Below are 21,837 nucleotides of genomic sequence, written 5' to 3'. Positions count from 1 at the left end.
AAGCTGTAAGCGTTCTGAAAATTATCTAGACTCTGGTGCTGTAACTTTTGTTTCTAAAATACTCTTTTCTCCGCCCAGCACCTTGCCTCAAACCCGCCCCCTGACCCTCCGCCAAAGCCCAAATTACCCATTCTCAAGCAAAACTTCCAAATTAGGTCATACAGGCTGCCTTGAGTGCTCTACATCTAATCCGCAGCGCTGAAGTCTCTATGCTCCTCTTTAGGAATTGAAACAAACGTTGCTGTTATTAACTCATTTTATTATCCCTTAAATAAAGGAGGAATGTGCAGCAAAGATTGTGAGTTATCAAAAGAGAAAGTTATGTTTCAAAAACAAACTTTAAAGGTAACCCAATTCTATAAGTTATTAAAACACCTCAGCTATTAAAACACCTTCAAGTCCATCATCCTCGTGTTTCTTCACTTCTACTTAAAACTAGAATTCAAAATTCTATGCCAGTTTTCCACTGCCAAGTAACTAGTAATTCTATTTTGTTTTCTATGCTGATGACTAACAGGATGCCAATATATGTTTACAGCTAATATCTAATGACCCATCTGTGCAGTAACTAAACTTTGATATAAAAATTGTTCCACTGAGACAGGAAAGAAAACAAACAACAAATAAGGCTGGCAGCAACAACAACAAAGGCAGATGACTTTGGAACTCAAGCAGCTCCACTGGTGTTAAGGGAACATTCAAGAGACCAATTTGTTTTCCATAGACTGTACACAGTCTATACCTGAGTCACTGTCTTCTGCACTTTCACATAACTGATAATCAAAACAACAAAACAAAAGAAGATTTTACAAGTCTAAATTAAGTTTCTGAATCAGAAACACCAACTTAATTATGGTTTATATTTTACTTCAGCCTTAGCACAAAACTAAAAAGTCATATTTTACCAAGTGAAATAAGTGAATACCTCCTCCAAATAAATTCTGAGGCCAGACTTGGAAATTATCTCAGAATATGTTCATGGGGGATATATATTCATATGAACTTTCCCAGTGCAAATCTTAAAAGTGAATTTGCAAAATGGGAGTAGCAACCATGCGTTGTACAGGACACAGCCTGTTAAAAAAAACAAGGTCTCACCAAGACTAAGAATGATGCCTAAATCCCTAGGGAAATCAAATGGTTCTTTCCTTACAAGCTATAATTCACATCGCCAGATGTCATCTGTGCAATAACTGTTACAATGCATTTATACTAAAAAACTCCAAGCAGAAATTAACTTCATTCAGTCAAAATATGTGTGTGGACCCCATAATTTGTTTCTCTGTCATCTAGTAGAGTTCAGTATTTAAGATCTAAATAAAATGATAGTACATTGTTACCTGACCCAACCTAAAAAATAAAAAAAGGTATCTTAACACAGAATCAAATTTTTAAATGACACTCACACACAAAAGCAGATTTTGTAAAGCTGGAAATCATTTAACATATGAGAAAAGAATATGCCAAATTCAATTTATGTCAAAATTGAAGTTGAAAGGCAAAAATGTGACTCACACTGTAACATGGATGAACCTTGAAAACATCACCCCATCTGAAACAAAGGAAGGAGACAACAGGCCCATACTGAATGATTTTGTTTATATGAAATATTCAGAAGAGGCAAATACATAGTTGCAGGAAACAGATTCCTGGTTGTCAAGGTCTGGATAAAGGGGAGGATGCATCAAGAGGAGCCACTAATGGGTACAGGGTTTTCTTCTGGGGTCATGAAATTTTCTGGAACTAGACACAGAAAGTGGTTGCACAACATGGCAAGGGTACTTAAGGTCGCAGAGTTGTACACCTTAGTTAGTCAGAAAAAATAAATAAATAAGCTTTATGTTATGTATATTTAACCAGACTTTAATAACTGTGAAAAGGGCTGAAAATTCACCTACGTGTGCATTCCCCTTACAGTTTGCCTCTGAGCTGTTTTTTAACGCCTACTGGTATAGGATACCAAAGACCAGCAATAAAAGGAAAAGAAGATAAACTGCACAGCAGTTTAGTTTAGTTTACCCTAACCAGGAATCTGTATTTGCCTCTTCTGAATATTTCATATAAACAAAATCATTCAGTATGGGCCTGTTGTCTCCTTCCTTTGTTTCAGATGGGGTGATGTTTTCAAGGTTCATCCATGTTACAGTGTGAGTCACATTTTTGCCTTTCAACTTCAATTTTGACATAAATTGAATTTGGCATATTCTTTTCTCATATGTTAAATGATTTCCAGCTTTACAAAATCTGCTTTTGTGTGTGAGTGTCATTTAAAAATTTGATTCTGTGTTAAGATACCTTTTTTTATTTTTTAGGTTGGGTCAGGTAACAATGTACTATCATTTTATTTAGATCTTAAATACTGAACTCTACTAGATGACAGAGAAACAAATTATGGGGTCCACACACATATTTTGACTGAATGAAGTTAATTTCTGCTTGGAGTTTTTTAGTATAAATGCATTGTAACAGTTATTGCACAGATGACATCTGGCGATGTGAATTATAGCTTGTAAGGAAAGAACCATTTGATTTCCCTAGGGATTTAGGCATCATTCTTAGTCTTGGTGAGACCTTGTTTTTTTTAACAGGCTGTGTCCTGTACAACGCATGGTTGCTACTCCCATTTTGCAAATTCACTTTTAAGATTTGCACTGGGAAAGTTCATATGAATATATATCCCCCATGAACATATTCTGAGATAATTTCCAAGTCTGGCCTCAGAATTTATTTGGAGGAGGTATTCACTTATTTCACTTGGTAAAAATATGACTTTTTAGTTTTGTGCTAAGGCTAAGAAGTGAAGTAAAATATAAACCATAATTAAGTTGGTGTTTTTTCTGATTCAGAAACTTAATTTAGACTTGTAAAATCTTCTTTTGTTTTGTTGTTTTGATTATCAGTTATGTGAAAGTGCAGAAGACAGTGACTCAGGTATAGACTGTGTACAGTCTATGGAAAACAAATTGGTCTCTTGAATGTTCCCTTAACACCAGTGGAGCTGCTTGAGTTCCAAAGTCATCTGCCTTTGTTGTTGTTGCTGCCAGCCTTATTTGTTGTTTGTTTTCTTTCCTGTCTCAGTGGAACAATTTTTATATCAAAGTTTAGTTACTGCACAGATGGGTCATTAGATATTAGCTGTAAACATATATTGGCATCCTGTTAGTCATCAGCATAGAAAACAAAATAGAATTACTAGTTACTTGGCAGTGGAAAACTGGCATAGAATTTTGAATTCTAGTTTTAAGTAGAAGTGAAGAAACACGAGGATGATGGACTTGAAGGTGTTTTAAATAGCTGAGGTGTTTTTAATAACTTATAGAATTGGGTTACCTTTAAAGTTTGTTTTTGAAACATAACTTTCTCTTTTGATAACTCACAATCTTTGCTGCACATTCCTCCTTTATTTAAGGGATAATAAAATGAGTTAATAACAGCAACGTTTGTTTCAATTCCTAAAGAGGAGCATAGAGACTTCAGCGCTGCGGATTAGATGTAGAGCACTCAAGGCAGCCTGTATGACCTAATTTGGAAGTTTTGCTTGAGAATGGGTAATTTGGGCTTTGGCGGAGGGTCAGGGGGCGGGTTTGAGGCAAGGTGCTGGGCGGAGAAAAGAGTATTTTAGAAACAAAAGTTACAGCACCAGAGTCTAGATAATTTTCAGAACGCTTACAGCTTCCAACTTTGCTTCCCACTCCCCGCCTCCCCCGCCACACTCACCCACCTTTTTTTGTTTTCACCGCTGTAATTTTATGCCTCTGCTATGTTCGGAGTGTTGAACACCGATAATCACTGTGCAGCCGTACAACGAGGAAACATCCTCGCCTTTGGAAGAACCTCTTCTGAACTTTGGACGAACAATCCTACCTCAAATTATCGGTGTGAAACTGGAGGAAACGGTACGGACAGGGGCCAGACCCGCATCAGACGACCCATGAACGCATTCATGGTGTGGTCGCGTGATCAAAGGCGCAAGGTGGCTCTAGAGAATCCCCAAATGCAAAACTCAGAGATCAGCAAGCAGCTGGGGTACCAGTGGAAAATGCTTACAGAAGCCGAAAAACGGCCATTCTTCGAGGAGGCACAGAGAATACAGGCCATGCACCGAGAGAAATACCCGGACTATAAATATCGACCTCGTCGGAAGACCGTGCCACAGAACAGTGATAAATTGCTACCTGCAGCCTCCTCCTCCATGCTGTGCAGGCAGGGGTACGTGGATGAGAGGTGGTACCCCTTCACGTGCAGGGGCGGCCGTACTAGGGCTGCACACTCAGGAACAGAGGACCGGTTAAACTCCTCACAAGCCCGGAACGTAGTCTGCTCCGTGCTGCAACAGGAGCACCACTGCAGCTCCACAAGCCTCCGTCACAGTTCAGAAACGTTGGCTACACAGCTGTCCACAGACTTTTACCCTAAGTAACAGCCAGGACTTTCTGGTGCTTATTTTCCATAGTGATTTCCTTACTCTGGCTAACAAAGGCCCTATTCATATTAATTTTGCTATTATTTCATGTGCCACTTAATTTCAAAATAAAGCGTGTAAACTTGCTTAGCATATAAAGAATTACAGGACGTTTTGAGTAGATTCAGTCTGGGTTTATGGCTGCTTACCTTGACAAGAGAGCACCTTAACAATACTGAAACTGCTTGAGTTTCAAGACCCCCTGTTTTTCTTCTAACAGGACAACCCTCATGTCTAATTTTAGTTGTTCCACAGATGGGCTTCTAAATAAACTGAATAGCTGCAAGTATATACTAATAATCTGATCATTGTCAGCAGAGGTAACAGAATTCTCGCTCTTTATTTTAAATACAATAAAAGATATATAGTAGTGAGAAACACAGACAAAATGTACTTCGATGAAAACTTCCTATGCTTTGAAACAATCCTTCGCAGCAATCATTCTGTAGGTCTCTCAGCTACTTGGCCTGTCTTTGTACTCCTCAGATAATTTTAACTACTAAATATGTAAATCAAGTCTTCCTTGGTACTTTATATTATCTCCCATCCCTGCCGGTTTGGGCAACATCTGCAATTCTATTCCTCTCCTCTGCATGTGTCTTTGCTCTTTGAGGTCCACTTTGAACGCTTTATAACACCTGTGTTGTAAAAGAAAATCTTTATTTACCTCGTGTTCATTTTTATATCTATGTGACCCCCATATTTGACCTCTTTTTCTGAAAATTTTTTCTAACTCGTTTCATATCACCTCCTAAATTACACACACACACACACACACACACACATGTGAAAGGTAGAGAAAGAATGTTGAGAATCTAAAACTATTCAGATTATGGAGGCAGTGGCATGGGAGGTGGGCTAAATCAAAGCCATTATAAAATTTACATATGGGCTAATGCAGAAAACTGGCGGTTTGCAAGGAAGACCATCACTTTGCAAAATAAAAATAAATTGATGGTTAAAATATATATCATATACCAAAATTAACTTTGCAATACATATATTCCAAAGCTTTTTAAAAACAATGCCTCAAATAATAAAGCTCAAACACTACAATAGGACATATTAGAGCTAAGTGCCATGTTTCTAAATAAACATCAAGGTTTTAAAAAAAGAGGGGGGGGGAGGGAGAGAGAGTTAACTAGGCAGACTAATTTGTTGTGGAAATAGTATTGCTTAATCTGAGATTTATGCAAACTAAACCATAAATACATACATAAAAACATACATAAACCATATGTACATGTTGCAATATCTCTTAAACAACTTCCTGAAGTACTCTATATTTTTAAAAAAATGTTTCTCTACATAATATGTATACATATATGTATATACACTTACAAGTGTCTTATGTTCCAAACCTCTCTTTCTACATGTTCTACAGAAATGAACTGCTCTGACCGTCATCACCATGGGTTAATTTTCCTTATCTTGTACTTGAAATAAATGGGAATGTAAAATACCATGTCTGGATTGTTTTACTTAACGTAATTTCACTGATGTTCAATTTGTTAGTTTTAGAAATTTCTGCATGCATTTCATTGTACTTTTGATGGACATGTGAATAGACATATCTTGGTTTTAGTCATCACAGATAGTAGTGTTCTTTGTACATTTGTATACATGTACAGGAGAGAATATTTACCTGCCTTTCTGAGGAGTATACATCCTGGAAAGGAATTGCTGCGTATGTGTATTTTTAGGAGGGCTTTTTGTGTTTTGATTGTTTGTTCCTTTGTTTGTTTTTTTTGTAGCAAAATATTGGTAGCCAGTATTCTTGCATTTCGTAATGGATATCTGCTATCTATACCACCTTTTAAGAAACGTTTAGACAGAAAAAGTCCTGAACTAGAGCACAGCCTCTAGATGTAATCTGGATTGGACTCCCTTCTCTGCGACTTCCCACGCCAAACGCTGGATGGTTTATTTTATCTGCGTGGCCCTCAATATTCTCGCCACTAAGATGACGATGATGATGATGATGATGATGACGACGACAATGACTATAATAATGTAACAACAAGAAAAACATACTTCACTGGGATGTTATGAAGGGTAAATAAGGTATATAAGGATCCAATGAGCAAACGTCTATAAAATACTAAGAACAGAGGTTGGCATTAGTAAAGGACTAACTAGTAGTTGTTATTAACATGGAAGTAATTGTTCCATCTAGAAAATATTTTAGTGGAAGAGTAATGTAGATTTCCATCCTTGGTTTATTTAAATAGGCATGTATTAACTATTGCTTGTAATAATAATACTTTCCCCTATGGTATAAAATGTCACTCGGTCATATGTTCATTTTCCATATGTACATAGATCTGTTTCCAACCCTTACTTAATTCAACAGAGGGTTCTAATATTTTAATTAGGTAATATTTGATTTCATAGTGGGTTCCTTAAAAACCAAAAGTCAGGTTGATCTTAGGTGAGATACCATGTGCAGATCTTAAATTTCTAGGTTGACAAGTTTGAACAAATGCTTGTAACTGTGTAACTACCACCCCAGTGACGATATAGAACCTATAACTTCCACTGAACCTATAACTTCCCTGTGCACTCCATTTCCTCCATCAGTGACATAACTTCTGTCCTTGAGAGATTACTTTTGCCTGAGCTTGAGCTTCAGGCAAAGAGAACCAAACAGTACCTATTGTTTCTTTCACTCAGCTTTAAGTTCATATGAATCTATCACAGATTAGGTGAACTTCTTTGGACGGCTTTCAGTTTGAGGGTTCTGTTAATAAAACTGCTATGAACAGTCAAGTTCAAATGTCTGAGTGAGCCATGTTTTCTGTTCACTTGGGCAACACCCAGGCGTGAAATTTCTGGGTCACCAGGCAGCTGTATGGGTAACTTTGTGAGAAACTTCCTAAGATTTGTCCAGAGCGTGTGTACCATTTCACATTTCTACCAGCCATGCATGAGATTTCCATACACACTCACAAAAAGACTCTGCAAAAATTTGGGATTACTTGGTCTTTTAAGGTTTAATCATAAAATCAAGGTGTGCAATGATAATTAGATCAGTTCTTAGAGGGTGCCTGGGTGGCTCAGTAGGTTAAGCATCTGCCTTGGGCTCAGATCTCCTGGGATGGAAGCCTTGTCAAGCTCCCTGCTGGGTGGGGAGTCCGCTTCTCCCTCTTCCTCTGCCTAAAGAGTGCTCTCTCTCTCAAAATAAGTAATTAAAATCTTAAAAATGGAAATAAACAAGCAAAAACCTTAAAAAAAATAGTTGTTAGCCTCTGCTTTATTTTCTGCTAGAGCAAATGTCCGCTCATTCCTCCTTTGGAATTTCTAGGCAATGTAGGGTTTTGTTTTCTTTAATTTTTTTTGAAATCTCTGTGCTGGTTCAAATGACCAGAAAATTTGGCTAGTATTTTGGTTGAGATCACACAAAACTGGTAGAGTTAACAAGAAAGATTAACAAAACAACAGGAATGTATGGTGGAAACCACTGGAGTGGTCCTTGGCTGGTGTTTAAATGAATAAATGAATGAATAAATGAATAAATGTTTTTCATGTTTGTCCAGTAATATTTTGTGAGACTTCAGAAAAATAAAATTGCTGTTTCCTTTATTGACAAAAAGGAGAGCCACTCTTGCCCCTCCTGTTCCTTAGAGCATTCTCTTTAGAAAACTCTTTAAATCCTTTCTCTGCTCTTCTGTTGAGACCTATGTAAATCTTTCTAAGATAAATAAGCCCCTTGACAGCACCAGGGACCCACAAAGGTACCTCTTAATGGCCTTGGAGCCCTCTCTTTGAAATGTAAACATCAGCAAAGATAGTGCCAAGAAGTCCCCTGATGCGTAGGAGTTTAGCCTAGGCACCTGGCTTTAAGCTGCGAACACTTGCTTGGCACAAGAGATAGGAGAAAACTCCTTTAGACAAAGATAATCAGCTAACTCCAGGTTATACCTAATGTTTGGCATGATTAAGTGTTTTAAAATGTTAAGCACTGACATTCAAACCCACTTCCAGAGTTTAAGGACTGTCTTTATCAAAATATGAGACACAATAAGAAAGAGAATGTTTAGTATTGGTGTTGTATTAACATGTTAGACCTACCATGAAGTCCTCTTAGTATCAGCTAAAATACCTTGGACTGTGTAACGTTGATTTCACTCATTAGGGCAAGATAAATTCCTTTTCTGGGAAATGAACAAACATACAGCTATTTTTTAAAAAAATCTGCAATCTATTAATTTAGGGGATGTACTTATTATACGGCATTTATTCTCATTCCACCGTTAAAATTCTCTAGCAAGGACTCAGAAGTTTCAAATATTGTTTAACATGTGGGTATTAATAAAATTGTCCACTGCCCCCTCTTGGATCCTTTTATTTCATCACACCAACCTATTTGGGGGCGGGGGGGGTGAGACCATTAAATTTGTTCTTCCTGGAGTGCAGAGGTGGACAGCCCCAAGAAACTCTGGATCATAAATGTAAGACCCTTCCTCCCTCCCCCAGTTGGAGGGGCCTTAGGATTTACTTAATCCTTTGCACATTTGCATTTATTTTCAACATCCTCACCAACTCATCAGGCAAGATCTACCCAGAGGGGCTCAAAGAGAAAATCATAAACTCTGAAGCAACCCCTACTATTACCAAAGGCAGTGTTTTTCACACCTGCTTTTATCCCCAAGTTGTAAAGAAGCCTTTTAAAAGACAGGGATTCCCCCACTCCCCCTCTACCCCCCCAACACCCTCACTAGTGCTATTTCAATTAGCCTTTGTATAAAGTCACCAACATATTTCCAAGCATGAATGTAACTTTGTAAGGTTGTGGCTTTCATAAAATGGGATTCTCCGGTTGGAAAACCATTTCTGTAGTGGACAAATTGTTTCAATCCACTGACCTTGACACACAAAGCTTTGCTGCCATGCCTCTACGCAATTGCTAGCATCTGAGGAGACCACGTCCCAGTGTTTTGTTTCTCAAGCTATCCTGGCAGTGCGGTTGGGCAAGGCACTAACAGGTTTTGCCTCCTTTGCCCAATCCTATGGGCAACTCAAATGATGCTGGTGCAGTTTTGCGATGTGGGTGAGATCTGAAGCTGACACCGAGAAAGAATTCTTGAGAGGCCTTTGGTGCATCAGGATGAATTTTATTAAAGCTCGGGGACAGGACCCGTGGGCAGAAAGAGCTGCAGCTGCCCCGGGATTGTGAGGGGCAACTGATTGTATACTTTGGGGCTGGGGAAATTAAAGACAAGGGAAGTTCCCAAAGGACTTTCATATGCTTAAGGAAGACTGACCAGAGTGGAGGTTGTTTTTCCCTTGGCAAGGCATTAACATTCAGACAGGAGCTTCCTGGGAGAATGTTACACTCAGCCTGCCTCAACTGTTTGTCAATGGGCTGCAGGTTATAAAGACATTTGCTTTTTTTTTTTTTTTTTTTAATTTCCATGTTGTGGGTTTTTTTTTTTTTTTTTTTTAACTTCAAATTCATTGAAGGGAATAAAATTACATTAAAAAAAAAATAGAGTACTCTCACAAACTGATGAACGAAAGCCAGGAACAAAAAGAACAAGGTAAGGACCTTTCCCTAAGAGGCAGCTCTAACTGCTAGAGAATGGACTTTCTCCTCCCTAGTATTTGTCAAACGAAAAATTGCTTCCTATTTCTCTAAGGCATCGGGGCTAACTGGGTTTTTTCAGGTACAAAGTTTCAAGGCCTCTAATGGGGACTGAGGAAACATCAAAGGCTGATTTCTTTTAATACCAAATAGTAAGTTGCACAAATGGCTTTTATTTTTTTATTTTTTATAAACATATATTTTTATCCCCAGGGGTACAGGTCTGTGAATCACCAGGTTTACACACTTCACAGCACTCACCAAAGCACATACCCTCTCCCAATGTCCATAATCCCACCCCCTTCTCCCAAACCCCCTCCCTCCAGCAACCCTCAGTTTGTTTTGTGAGATTAAGAGTCACTTATGGATTGTCTCCCTCCCAATCCCATCTTGTTTCATTGATTCTTCTCCTACCCCACTTAAGCCCCCATGTTGCATCACCACTTCCTCATATCAGGGAGATCATATGATAGTTGTCTTTCGCTGCTTGACTTATCACAAATGGCTTTTTAATGTAAATTTCAGAACTTCACACTTGTGACCTAAATTTCAAACATCTGGTCATATCTTATTACAATCCTACTACTTCTTAGTAAGAATGTCCAAAGTATTTGAGTTCACATTCCAATCACCGCAAAGGGCCAGACAGCAGAAGAGCGGCTCTGATCTCACTGCCTGTTGCCAACACAAGCCAGAAAGCACCCACCTCGGATGACTCAGATGCAAGCAGACATTTACACTAAAGCCTAATTCCTAAACCACTGGACCTGCCGGCAAAGGCAGATTAAATCCTAACAGTTCATATGTGACCTACAGAACAGAAGTTACAAAAGTCATCTTACAATTACCAAAGCTCTAAACATACGCATTCCCCATACCTGGTTTCCCTCAATTCGAGCTGATAAATCTATCAAACTGCAAACTTGCATTTCCAAACACTTCAGTAAGACAAACAATGGTTAACATTTTTGTTCTATGGATACTTGATGGTTTATGTTGAAGTTCTGATTTGCACAGGTAACAGGAAAGCTTGATTCAATTTTTCCAAAAGTTTCAATCTTATGAGTGCACACCCCAGATGATTCCCCTAAAGCTGCTTCTCCAAGATAGTTAAGTCAATTCACATAATTGGTAGTCATAAATTCCATAGGGACATCAATTTCTGAAAGACATTTTTTTTTTTTTTTTTTTTTTTTAGGAAACAAGAGGTTACAAAGTCTGTAACACCTTTGCAGGCACTTAAAGATTCAAGGGACCTAACTGTACCTCTAAATAGGTTAATTATATAACATCAATCAGCTATTAAAGATTCAGTAAGATTCTGTGGGTTACCTCCTATTCAAAGCATCTATCAACCTAGAATTTGATTGCTACTCCAGCCAAAGTAAACCAGCGTTATGCCCTAAGAGAAACCTCAATCCTCTCTCCTGGCTATCCAGGGAGCTAACCCTCCTGGGACAGTGGCTCTCGTGGAACAACACTGGGTTTTGGTCACATGCGGAAGAGGCTCATGGTCTTGATAATGGCTTTGCTGAGTTGCAGTCCATGGTGGTGTTTTTGCCTGCCCAGAAGAGCACAGACCGTACTCTTGCACCAATCTGAGGGTTCAACTTGAGTCACATCCTGGTTACACTGCTCCAGGTCCTAATAAGAAACAATATGCCCAAAAACTAAGTGACCACGTTCACAAAAGGTACCTGGTAACACAGACTTTTTAATCAGATGCGATTCAGTCTCTTGTCACCAGCGCGCGCGCGCGCACACACACACACACACGAAAACCAACAAGTCTGACCTAGGATTGCCCTAATAAAAGAAGGAAAAAGGAAAAAAAAATGTTTGGAAGAGGAGGAGGAGGGAGAGGAGAAACAAAAAAAAAGAAAAAAGAAATCAGCAAGGACAATCAAGACCACCAACACTGATTTAAACCAGACCCCAGCAATCTCTAACTTTAGTGACTGCCATTTTTTGGTCTCAACAAAATGTCAATATCCTGAGTTTTATCAGTGTTTTCTTTCTAAAGTGTGAACAAACAGAAGCGGAGGTACAAAAATGTCTAGACGACCCACTAACCTGCAAAAGAAACATCACAGAAACAGTATGAGAAGATGTACTTAAGTGAAATAAATTAAAAGTCAAACCTTACACTTTCAAGTTTTATTAGACTATTATTTGGGGAGATGGCAGAGTGTTGATGATGTAATTTTTCTAATAACCACTTGGTTAAAATCAAATGTAAATGATCCTTCAGGAGAAATCTTTGCCTTTAAAAATCATGGTCCTGTTGCTGATATTTGGACAGGAGAAACCACTTACATCCTAGTCGATATACTTTAAGGCATTTGTTTATTAACTTGGCTGCCAAATGGTATTTTAAAAAGATTTACTTACTTGACCAGCGTCTACAGAAACACAAGTTTCTCTAAACTCCTGGAGTTTTCTGGCGGTTAGAAAACCAAATAATGACAGTCCAATAACCCAAAGGTATCCTGAAAACATAAACCTAATATGCTTTACTTTTATTTTTGAGAAACCAACTTGCCTCCGAATTATTTCTATTTTTAAGCCCACTGGCTGTCTTAGGCCTTTAAAATGCAATGGAATTTACTTACCCTGGCACTGCTCCTTAATTTCTCATTTTTCTGTCATTTTGTTAGTGTAAAAGTAATGCAACTGATTTCTGTTCATTGATTTTGTATCCTGCCACATTACCGAATTGCTGTATGAATTCTAGTAATTTGGGGGTATAGTCTGTTGGATTTTCCACATAAAGTAACAATGTTATCTGCAATGAGAGAGTGTTTGATTTCTTTGACAGTTTGAATACATTTTATTTCTTTTCATTGTCTGATTGCTGTTGCTAGGACTTCTAGTTGTACATTGAACAATAGTGGTAAGAGTGGGCATCCCTGACGTGTTCCTCACCTTAAGGGAAAAGCTCTCAGCTTTTCCCCATTGAGAATATTATTCACTGTGGGCTTTAATGGTTTTGAGGAATGTTTCTCTATTCCTAGATTCTGAAGACTTTTAATCAGGAAATGATGCTGTATTTTGTCAAATGATTTTTCTGCATCAATTGAGAGGATCATATGTTTCTTCTCTCTTCTTTTATTAATGTGATCTATCACATTGATTCATCTGAATGTTGCACCATCTTGCATTGCATGAATAAACCGTACCTGGTCGTGATGGATAATCCTTTTAATGTTCTGTTGGATCCTATTGTGGCATCCATGTTCATCAGGGATTTAGGACTATAATTGTCCTTTTTGATAGGTTTTTTGCCTGGTTTTAGGATCAGGTTAATGCTGGCCTTAAAGGACAAGTTTGGAAATTTTCCTTCTGTTTCCATTTCAGAAGAATAGGTATGATTTATTCTTTAAATGTTTGGTAGAAATACCCCAAGGGGCTATCTGGACCTGGACTCTTGTATTTTGGAAGGTTTTGGCTTACTGGATCAATTTCTTTACCGATTCCTGGTTTATTCAGATTGTCTGTTTCTTCTTGTTTCAGTCTTGGTAGTTTATAAGTTTCCAGAAGACATCCATTTCCTCCAGGTTGCCTAATTTGTTCGCATACAGTTGCTGATAATAATTTCTTATGATTGTTTCTACTTCTTTGGTGGTAGTTGTGACTGCTTCCCTTTCATTCATGATGTTATTAATTTGGGTTTTTTTCTCTTTTCTTTTGGGTAAGTTTGGCCAGAGGAGTATTGATACTATGAGTTCTATCAAAGAACCAGCTTCTAGTTTTGTTCACCTGCTCTATTGTTCTGGTTTCTATTTCATTGATCTCTGCTCTAATCATGATTATTTTTCTTCTCCTGCTGTTCTTCCTCCAACTCTTTTAGGTGTAAGTTTATCTTGTGAATTTGGGATTTTTCTACTTTTTTGAGTGAGGCTTGGATGGCTACCTATTTTCCCCTTCAAGACCACCTTTGCAGGATCCTCTGGGTTTTAGGCTAGTGTGTTTTCATTATCACTGGTTTCCATGAATTGTTTAAGTTCTTCTTTAATTTCCTGGCTGACACAATCATTCTTTCACAGACGGTTCCTTAACTTTCAAGTGTTTGAATTCCTTCCAAATTTTTTCCTCTGATTGAGTTCCAGTTTCAAAGCACTGTGGTCTGATAAGATGTAGGGAATAATCTCAATCTTTTGGTATTGGTTGAGAACTGATTTCTGACCCAGTATGTGGTCTATTCTGGAGACTCTTCTATGTGTGTTTGAGAAGAATGAGTATTCTGTTGTTTTAGGGTGGAATGTTCTACAACTCTCTACAAAGTCCATCTGGTCCAATGTGTCATTCAAAGCTCTTGTTTCTTTGTTGATCTTCTGCTTTGATGATCTGTCCATTGTTGAGAGTGGTGTGTTGAGGCCCCCTACTATTAAAGTATTATTATCAGTATGATTTTTTATTTTGCTTAATAGTTGGTTTATGTAGTTGGCTGCTCCCATGTTGGGGACATAGATATTTACAAGTGTTAGATCTTCTTGTTGGCTAGACCCTTTAGGTATATGATACAGTGTCCCTCGGCACCTCTTACTGTAGTCTTTAGTTTAATGATTTGTCTCATATGAAGATTCCTACCCCAGCTTTATCTTGAGGTCTGTTGGCATGAAAAATGGTTCTACATCCCTTCAAATTCAGTCTGGATGTAGGAACTCATTTAGGCTCAAAATGAGTCTGGTGTATATAGCTTATGGATGGGTCATGTCTTTTTATCCAATCTGAAACCCTGTGCCCATTTCATGGGAGCATTTAGGCTATTCACATTGAAAGTAACTATTAAAATATATGAATTTAATGCCATCATATTGAATTTCAAGTCCCTGTTTCTATAGATTTTTCTCTGTAAATTTCTGGTATGTATTACCTTTGGGGTCTTCCTTCTTTTATGTAATCTGCTTTAGTATTTCTTGCACAGCTGGCTTGCACAGCTGCCAGTTTCTGCCAGTCCTGGAAGCTCTTTGCCTCTCTTTCTGTTCTAAATGACAGCATTGCCAGATAAAGTATTCTTGGCTGCATGTTCTTCTCATTTTTTACCCTGAATATGTCTTGCCAGCCCTTTCTGGCTTGCTAGATCTCTGTGGTCAGGACTGATGTTACTCTGATGTTCTTCCCTCTGTACATAAGAAATCGCTTCCCCCAGCTGCTCTCAGGATAGCTTCCTTGGCTCAAGATTAGCAAGTTTTACTATTATATGCAGTGTGTTGATCTATTTTTAGTGCTTTTGGGAGGGACCCTCTCTGTCTCTAGTACATGAATGCCTCTTTCCTTCCCCAGGTTAGGGAAGTTCTCAGCTACATATTTGCTCAAATATACCTTCTAGTCCTCTCCCTCTCTCTATCTCCTCAGGGTTCCCAATAATTCTGACTTTGGAATGTTTTATGAAGATATTGATCTCTCCAAGCATGTTCTCATGGGCTTCTAGATGGTTGTCCTCATGCTCCTTGCCTTCTTTCCTTTCTATCAGCTTATCTTCTAGCTCACTAATTTGTTCTTCTGGCTCATTTACCCTGGCTGTTAGAGTATCCAGTTTAGACTGCATGTGATTAATAGCATTTCCAAGTTTGGCCTGATGAGGTCTCATTTCTGCCCTTAGAGATCCTATGTTGCTAATGCACTTCTCAAGCCTAGCTATAGACTTCACAATTGCTACCCTTAAGTCTATCTCTGACATGTTGCTTATATCCATATCCATTTGATCCCTGGCAGAGGACGCTGTCATTCTTTTCTTTGTTGGAGTTCCTCCCCCTAGTCATTCTTTTGAGATATGGTTGAGGAAATGTTCAGAATCCAAAATATCAACCATGACCCAAGTAAGATGCACCCTAGGAAAATCCAGAGCAGTCAGAAGCCACCACCAAAAAAAAAACAAAACAAACAAACAAACAAACAAAAAAACCCAAAGCCAAAATGAATCACAAGGGGGAAAAACACAAAATTAGAAAATCTTAAAAATTTAGAAATTAAAAAAAAGGGGGGGAGGTAGTTAGGGAAAGAAGGGATACAATCTTTCAGGGGGAAAAAGTAGGGTGCTTCAGTTGTTCTTGGGTGTATTTTGGTCTGTTTGTTAGAGGACACTATGGTTCAAAATTGATTCTTGTTGAATAGGGGAAAAGAACTACAATGAAGCATATAGCTATAAAAAAATACAGGTCTGAAATAGTGTAAGTTAAAAAAACTACTCTGAAATATAAGTTGATACATTAAACATCTAGGTGAAATGAGAAAAAGGTAAAAAGAAAAACATAGAGAAGAAGCTAAAGAGCAAGAATAAAAAGAGGACTCTCAAACCATGAGCCAACACCTGAAGCTCAATATACTATCCTTCCGTGGTGTGGGAATTTTATAGTTTTATAGGGTCCCTAAAACCTGTCATCCTCTTGTTCCTCCAGAGTGTTTTCTGGGGGAGGGGCCTGCCATGCTGTTTCTCAGGCAAACCTCCTTGGGTGGAGTTGCCCTGCCCCCCTGGTGGGGGTGGTGGTAGGGAGGATGGGTGAAAGACCAGTGGAAACTGGTCTTTTGAGCTTTTGTTCTCTGGCAGCTTTAGGCCCCTCTTCTGAGGCTCAGAGCAAAAATGGACACATCCAAACCTCTGTCCCAGAGCAGAGAAATCGCAGTGTGCTCTCTTCACTAAACTCTGAAGGACACACAGTCTCCGTTTCTGTATGCATCACTGAAAACTGCAGTCTCCCAAAATGTGTGTCCCCCTGTGACTCTCTCAGAGGTCATCCCAGGAGCCTGGGCATTTACCTGCCCTTTGTGCTTCTAAAACTGCAAGTGGCCTTGGCTCCTGCAGGGCCGGTATCTCCTGGTTCCTGTCTGGGTGCTTCTCTTGGCTCAAGACTTGCAAGTTTTACTATTATATGCCAGAACTCTTTTACCATGGCTACTTCTCCGTGAGTCTGTGCCAGTACCAGGCCCAGGACACTTTTGCGCTCTGGTATCATATCACTTTCCAGAAGTCAGTTTATGGTGGCTCCCTCCCCCTTCTGTTTATCTTCCAGTACTTGCCAGCAGAATCACCAGTCTGCCCTTCTGCCTTGCGACAGGTAGCGCTTTTCTGCTGGTAGAGATCCAGATATACATTCTTACATCTCAGGCTGATTTCCTGGGTGTTCAGAATGGTTTGTAGATAGATATCCAGTTGAGGTCAGGGGATCAGTTGAAATGGAGTCCCCTACTCCTCTGCCACCTTGCCTTTTTTTTTTTTAATATTTATTTATTTATTTATTTGACAAAGAGCAAGAGAGAGGGCAGAAGTCAGTGGTGGGGAGAGGAAGAAGAAGAATTTGACTCTCTGCTGAGCAGAAAGTGTGATGTGAGGTTTCACCTGAGACCCTCAGGCTATGACTTGAGCCAAAGTCAGATGCTTAACAAACTGAGCCACCAAGGCACCCTGACTTATCTTTATTATATATTTTCTTATTTTTTACATTACCTTTGTAGCTATTATGCAGCATATTGACTTTCCCTCAAGAGAGATTTTTGAATTCTTCATGATTAGACCCACTTATTCCCATGTCTTTAGGTGGCTTACAAAAATTCATTATGATTTTCTGGTTTGTCATGGATATTTATGGCTCATGTTCCTCGAAGATTTGCACTGTTTTATTTCCACTGGAAATAGTAACTTCTTCAACTCTTACTAACTGCATTCAGTAGAGAGATGAGTCATGCTAGGATTTCTGAGGTCTTGTTAGGCCTTGTATGGCTACATTTCTCCATACTTCTTGCTCCCTCTGTTAGTATTTTTTTTTTTAATGTCCATTTAGCAAACATATAGTGCATCATTTGTTTTTGATGTGTTGTTCAATGATTCATTAATTGCTTATAACCTCAGTGCTCATCATGACACGTGCCCTACTTAGTCCCCATCCCCTGGCTACCCCATCATTTGACCTCTTCCCTTCTGTAACCCTCAGTTTGTCCCCAGGCATCAAGAGTCTCTCATGGTTTGTCTCCCTCTCTGAATTCTTCTGATTCAGTTTTCCCCTCCCTTCCCCTATGGTCCTCTGTGCTATTATTTATGTTCCACATATGAGTGAAACCATATGATAATTATCTTTCTCTGTTTGACTTATTTCACTCAGCATAATCACCTCCACTTCCATCCATCCTAGTGCAAACGGTGGGTCTTCATCCTTTCTGATGGCTGCTATATATATAAAACACATTTCTATCCATTCATCTGTTGAAAGACTTTTTTGGCTCCTTCCATAATTTGGCTGTTGTGGACATTGCTGCTATGAACATTGAGGTGCATGTGCTCCTTCTTTTCACTACCTTTGTATCTTTGGGGTAAATACCCAGTAGTGCAATTTCTCAGATGTAGGGTGGCTCTGTTTTTAACATCTTGAAGAACCTCCAAACTGTCTTTCAATGTGGCTGTACCAACTTGCATTCCCACCAACAGTGTAAGAGGGTTCTGATTTCTCCACATCTTCTCCAACACTTGTTGTTTCCTACCTTGCTAAATTTTGCCATTCTAACTGGTTGTAAGGTGGTATCTCATTTTGGTTTTGGTTTGAATTTCCCTGGTGGCTAGTGACATGGAGCATTTTTTCATGCGTCTCTTAGCCATTTATATGTCTTCTTTGGAGAAGTGCCTGTTCATGTCTTCTGTCCAATTTTTGACTGGATTATTTGTTTTTTGGGTGATTGGAGAAGTTGGAGAAGTTCTTCATAGAGCTTGGATACTAGCCCTTTATCTGCAATGTCATTTGCAAATATCTTTTCCCATTCTGTTTCCTTTGCTGTGCAGAAGACTTTTAACTTGATGAAGTCCCAAAAGTTTATTTTTGCTTTGGTCTCCCTAGCCTTTTGAGATGCGTCTGAAAGAAGTTGCTGTGGCTAATGTCAAAGGGGAGACATGCCTGTGTTCTCCTCTAAAATTTAGATGTATTCCTGTCTCACATTGAGTATTTCTACTCCCTTTGATTTATCTTTGTGTGTGGTGTAATAGAATGGTCCAGTTTGATTCTTCTGAGTGTAGCTGTCCAATTTCCCAACACTTATTGAAGAGACTGCCTTTTTTTCCATTGACTATTCTTTCCAGATTTGTCAAAGATCAATTGACCATAGAGTTGAGCGTCCATTTATGGAGTCTCTATTCTCTTCCATTGATCTATGTGTCTGTTTTTGTACCAATACTATGATGTCTTGATGGTCAGAGCTTTGTAATATAGCCTGAAGTCAGGCATCGTGATGCCCCCAGCTTTAGTTTCCTTTTTCAAAAATCCCTTGGTGATTCGGTGTCTTTTCTGGTTCCATACAAAATTTTAGGATTGTTTGACCCAGCTCTGTGAAAAATGACAATGGCATTTTAATAGGGATTACTCTGAATGGCTAGATTGCTCCAGACAGCATAGATGTTTTTGCAGTGTTTGTTCTTCCGATCTATGGGTATGGAACTTTTTTTCCCATCTTTTTTGTGTCTTCCTCAATTTCTTTCGTAAGTGTTCTGTAGTTTCTAGAGTATAGATCTTTACCTCTTTGCTTAGGTTTATTCCTAGGTATCCTATGGGTTTAGGTACTGTTGGAAATGGAATTGATGCCTTAATTTCTCTTTGTTTGGTTACATTGCTAGTGTGTAGAAAAACAGTTGATTTCTGTGCATTAATTTTGTGTGCTGCCATGTTGCTGTATGAGTTCTAGTAATTTGGGGGTGGAGTCTTTTACGTTTTACACATAAGGTATCGTGTCATCTGCAATGAGACAGAGTTTGACTTCTTCTTTGCCAATATGGATACCTTTTATTTCTTTGTTGTCTGACTGCTGAGGCTAGGACTTCTAGTGCTATGTTAAACAATAATGGTGAAAATGGACACCCCTTTCCTGATCTTCCTCTTAAGGGAAAAGCTCTCAGTTTCCCCTTCTTTAGCAGAAAATGATGTTCTCTGTGGGCTTTTCATAGATAACTTTTATCATATTGAGGTATGTTCCCTCTATCCCTACACTCTGAAGAGTTTTAATCAGGAAAGGATGCTGAAATGGTCAAATGTGTTCTGTACATCAATTGAGAGGATCATATGGTTCTTTTCTTTTATTACTGTGATCCATCACATTGGTTGATTTGCAAATGTTGAACCAACCTTGCATCCCAGGAATAAATCGTTCCTTGTTCTGATGGATAATCATTCAGTTTCTTCTCCTTATCTTTCCCCTCCTCATCCTCCTCCTTCTTTTTTAAAAATTTTAATTTAATTTTTCAGTGTTCCAAGATTCATTGTTTATGCACCACACCCAGTGCTCCATGCAATATGTACCTCCTTAATACCCACCACCAGGCTCACCCAACTGCCCACCTCCCTCCCCTCCAAAACACTCAGTTTGTTTCTCAGAGTCCATGGTCTCTCATGGTTCATCCCCCACTTTGATTTCTCCCAACTTCCTGGTCCTCTCCTTTACCCAATGACCTCTGTGTTATTCCTTATGCTCATAAATAAGTGAAACCATATAAAAATTGACTCTCTTTGCTTGAATTATTTCACTCAGCATAATCTCCTCCAGTCCCATCCATGTTGATACAAAAGTTGGGTATTCATCCTTTCTGATGGAGGGATAATACACTGTAGTATCTATGGACCATATCTTCTTTATCCATTTGTCCGTTGAAGGTCATCTTGGTTCTTTCCACAGCTTGGCGACTGTGGACATTGATGCTATGAACATTGGGGTATAGATGGTCTTTCTGTTCACTATGTCTGTATCTTTGGGGTAAATACCCAGCAGTACAATTGCAGGGTCATAGGGCAGCTCTATTTTTAATTTCTTAAGGAATCTCCACACTGTTCTCCAAAGTGACTGCACCAACTTGCATTTCCACCAACAGTGTAAGAGGGTTCCCCTTTCTCCACATTGATGGATAATCCTTCTTACGTACTGTTGTATCCTAATGGCTAGGATCTTGTTGAGCATTTAGGCATCCATGTTCATCAGGGATATTGGTCTGTAATTGTCCTTTGATGGAGTGAAATTGATAGAGTCTTTGTCTGGTTTTGGGATTGGAGTAATGCTGGCCTCATAGTACAGGTCTGGAAGTTTTCCTTCTGTTTCTGTTTTTTGAGACAGCTTCAGACTTCTTCTTTAGCTGTTTGGTAGAATTGCCCTTGAAGGCCTTCTGGCCCTGGACTCTTATATTTTGGGAGGCTTTTAATTACTGCTTCAATTACCTTGCTGGTTATTCCTGTATCTTCAGTTGGTCAAGTTTTTCCTTCTTCAGTCTTGGTAGTTTGTAAGTTTCCAGGAATGCATTCCTTTCCTCCAGACTGACAAGTTTGTTGACATATAGCTGCTGGTAGTAAATTCTAATAATTTTCTTTCTCCTTGGAATTAGGCATGATTTTCCCCCTTTGATTCATGATTTTATGAATTTGGATCCTTTGTTTTCTTTTGGGTAAGTCTGGCCAGAAGTTTATTAAGCTTATTAATTCTTTCAAGAAAACCACCTTCTAATTTTGTTGATCTGTTCTACTGCTTCTCTGGTTTGCATTTCCCTGATCTCTGCTCTAATCTTTATTATTTTCCATTCTCCTGCTTGGCTTCATTTTCTACTCTTTCTCCATTTCCTTTGGGTGAAAAGTTACCTTGTGCATTTGCAATTCTCCTAGTATTTTGAGAGAGACTTAGATAGCTATGTATTTCCCCTTTAGCACTGCCTTGGCAGTATCTCATAGATTTGGACCAATATGTTTTCATTTTCGTTGGTTTCTGTGAATGGCTTAAGGTCTTTTTAAATTTCCTTGTTGACCTAATCATTCTGTAGCAGGATGCTCTTTAACCT

The 21,837-nt window shown here is 38.8% G+C and overlaps 1 protein-coding gene across 1 annotated transcript; it reads left to right on the top strand.

Annotated features, from left to right (window-relative positions):
* The first annotated feature begins 3,675 nt into the window (after window positions 1–3,675).
* Window positions 3,676–5,922, top strand: LOC123389926 (sex-determining region Y protein). The gene has a single exon (XM_045072829.1). It carries the CDS (start codon window positions 3,761–3,763, stop codon window positions 4,418–4,420), a length of 660 nt encoding a protein of 219 aa, XP_044928764.1. The 5' UTR covers window positions 3,676–3,760; the 3' UTR covers window positions 4,421–5,922.
* The last annotated feature ends 15,915 nt before the right edge of the window (window positions 5,923–21,837 follow it).

Source organism: Mustela putorius, unplaced genomic scaffold, assembly GCF_011764305.1.
Source record: "Mustela putorius furo isolate JIRA1106 unplaced genomic scaffold, ASM1176430v1.1 tig00004197_pilon_pilon_pilon, whole genome shotgun sequence".
Lineage (NCBI taxonomy): Eukaryota > Metazoa > Chordata > Mammalia > Carnivora > Mustelidae > Mustela > Mustela putorius.
Note: the sequence above shows the minus strand (reverse complement) of the source record. Positions and strands in the feature narration are given on the sequence as shown.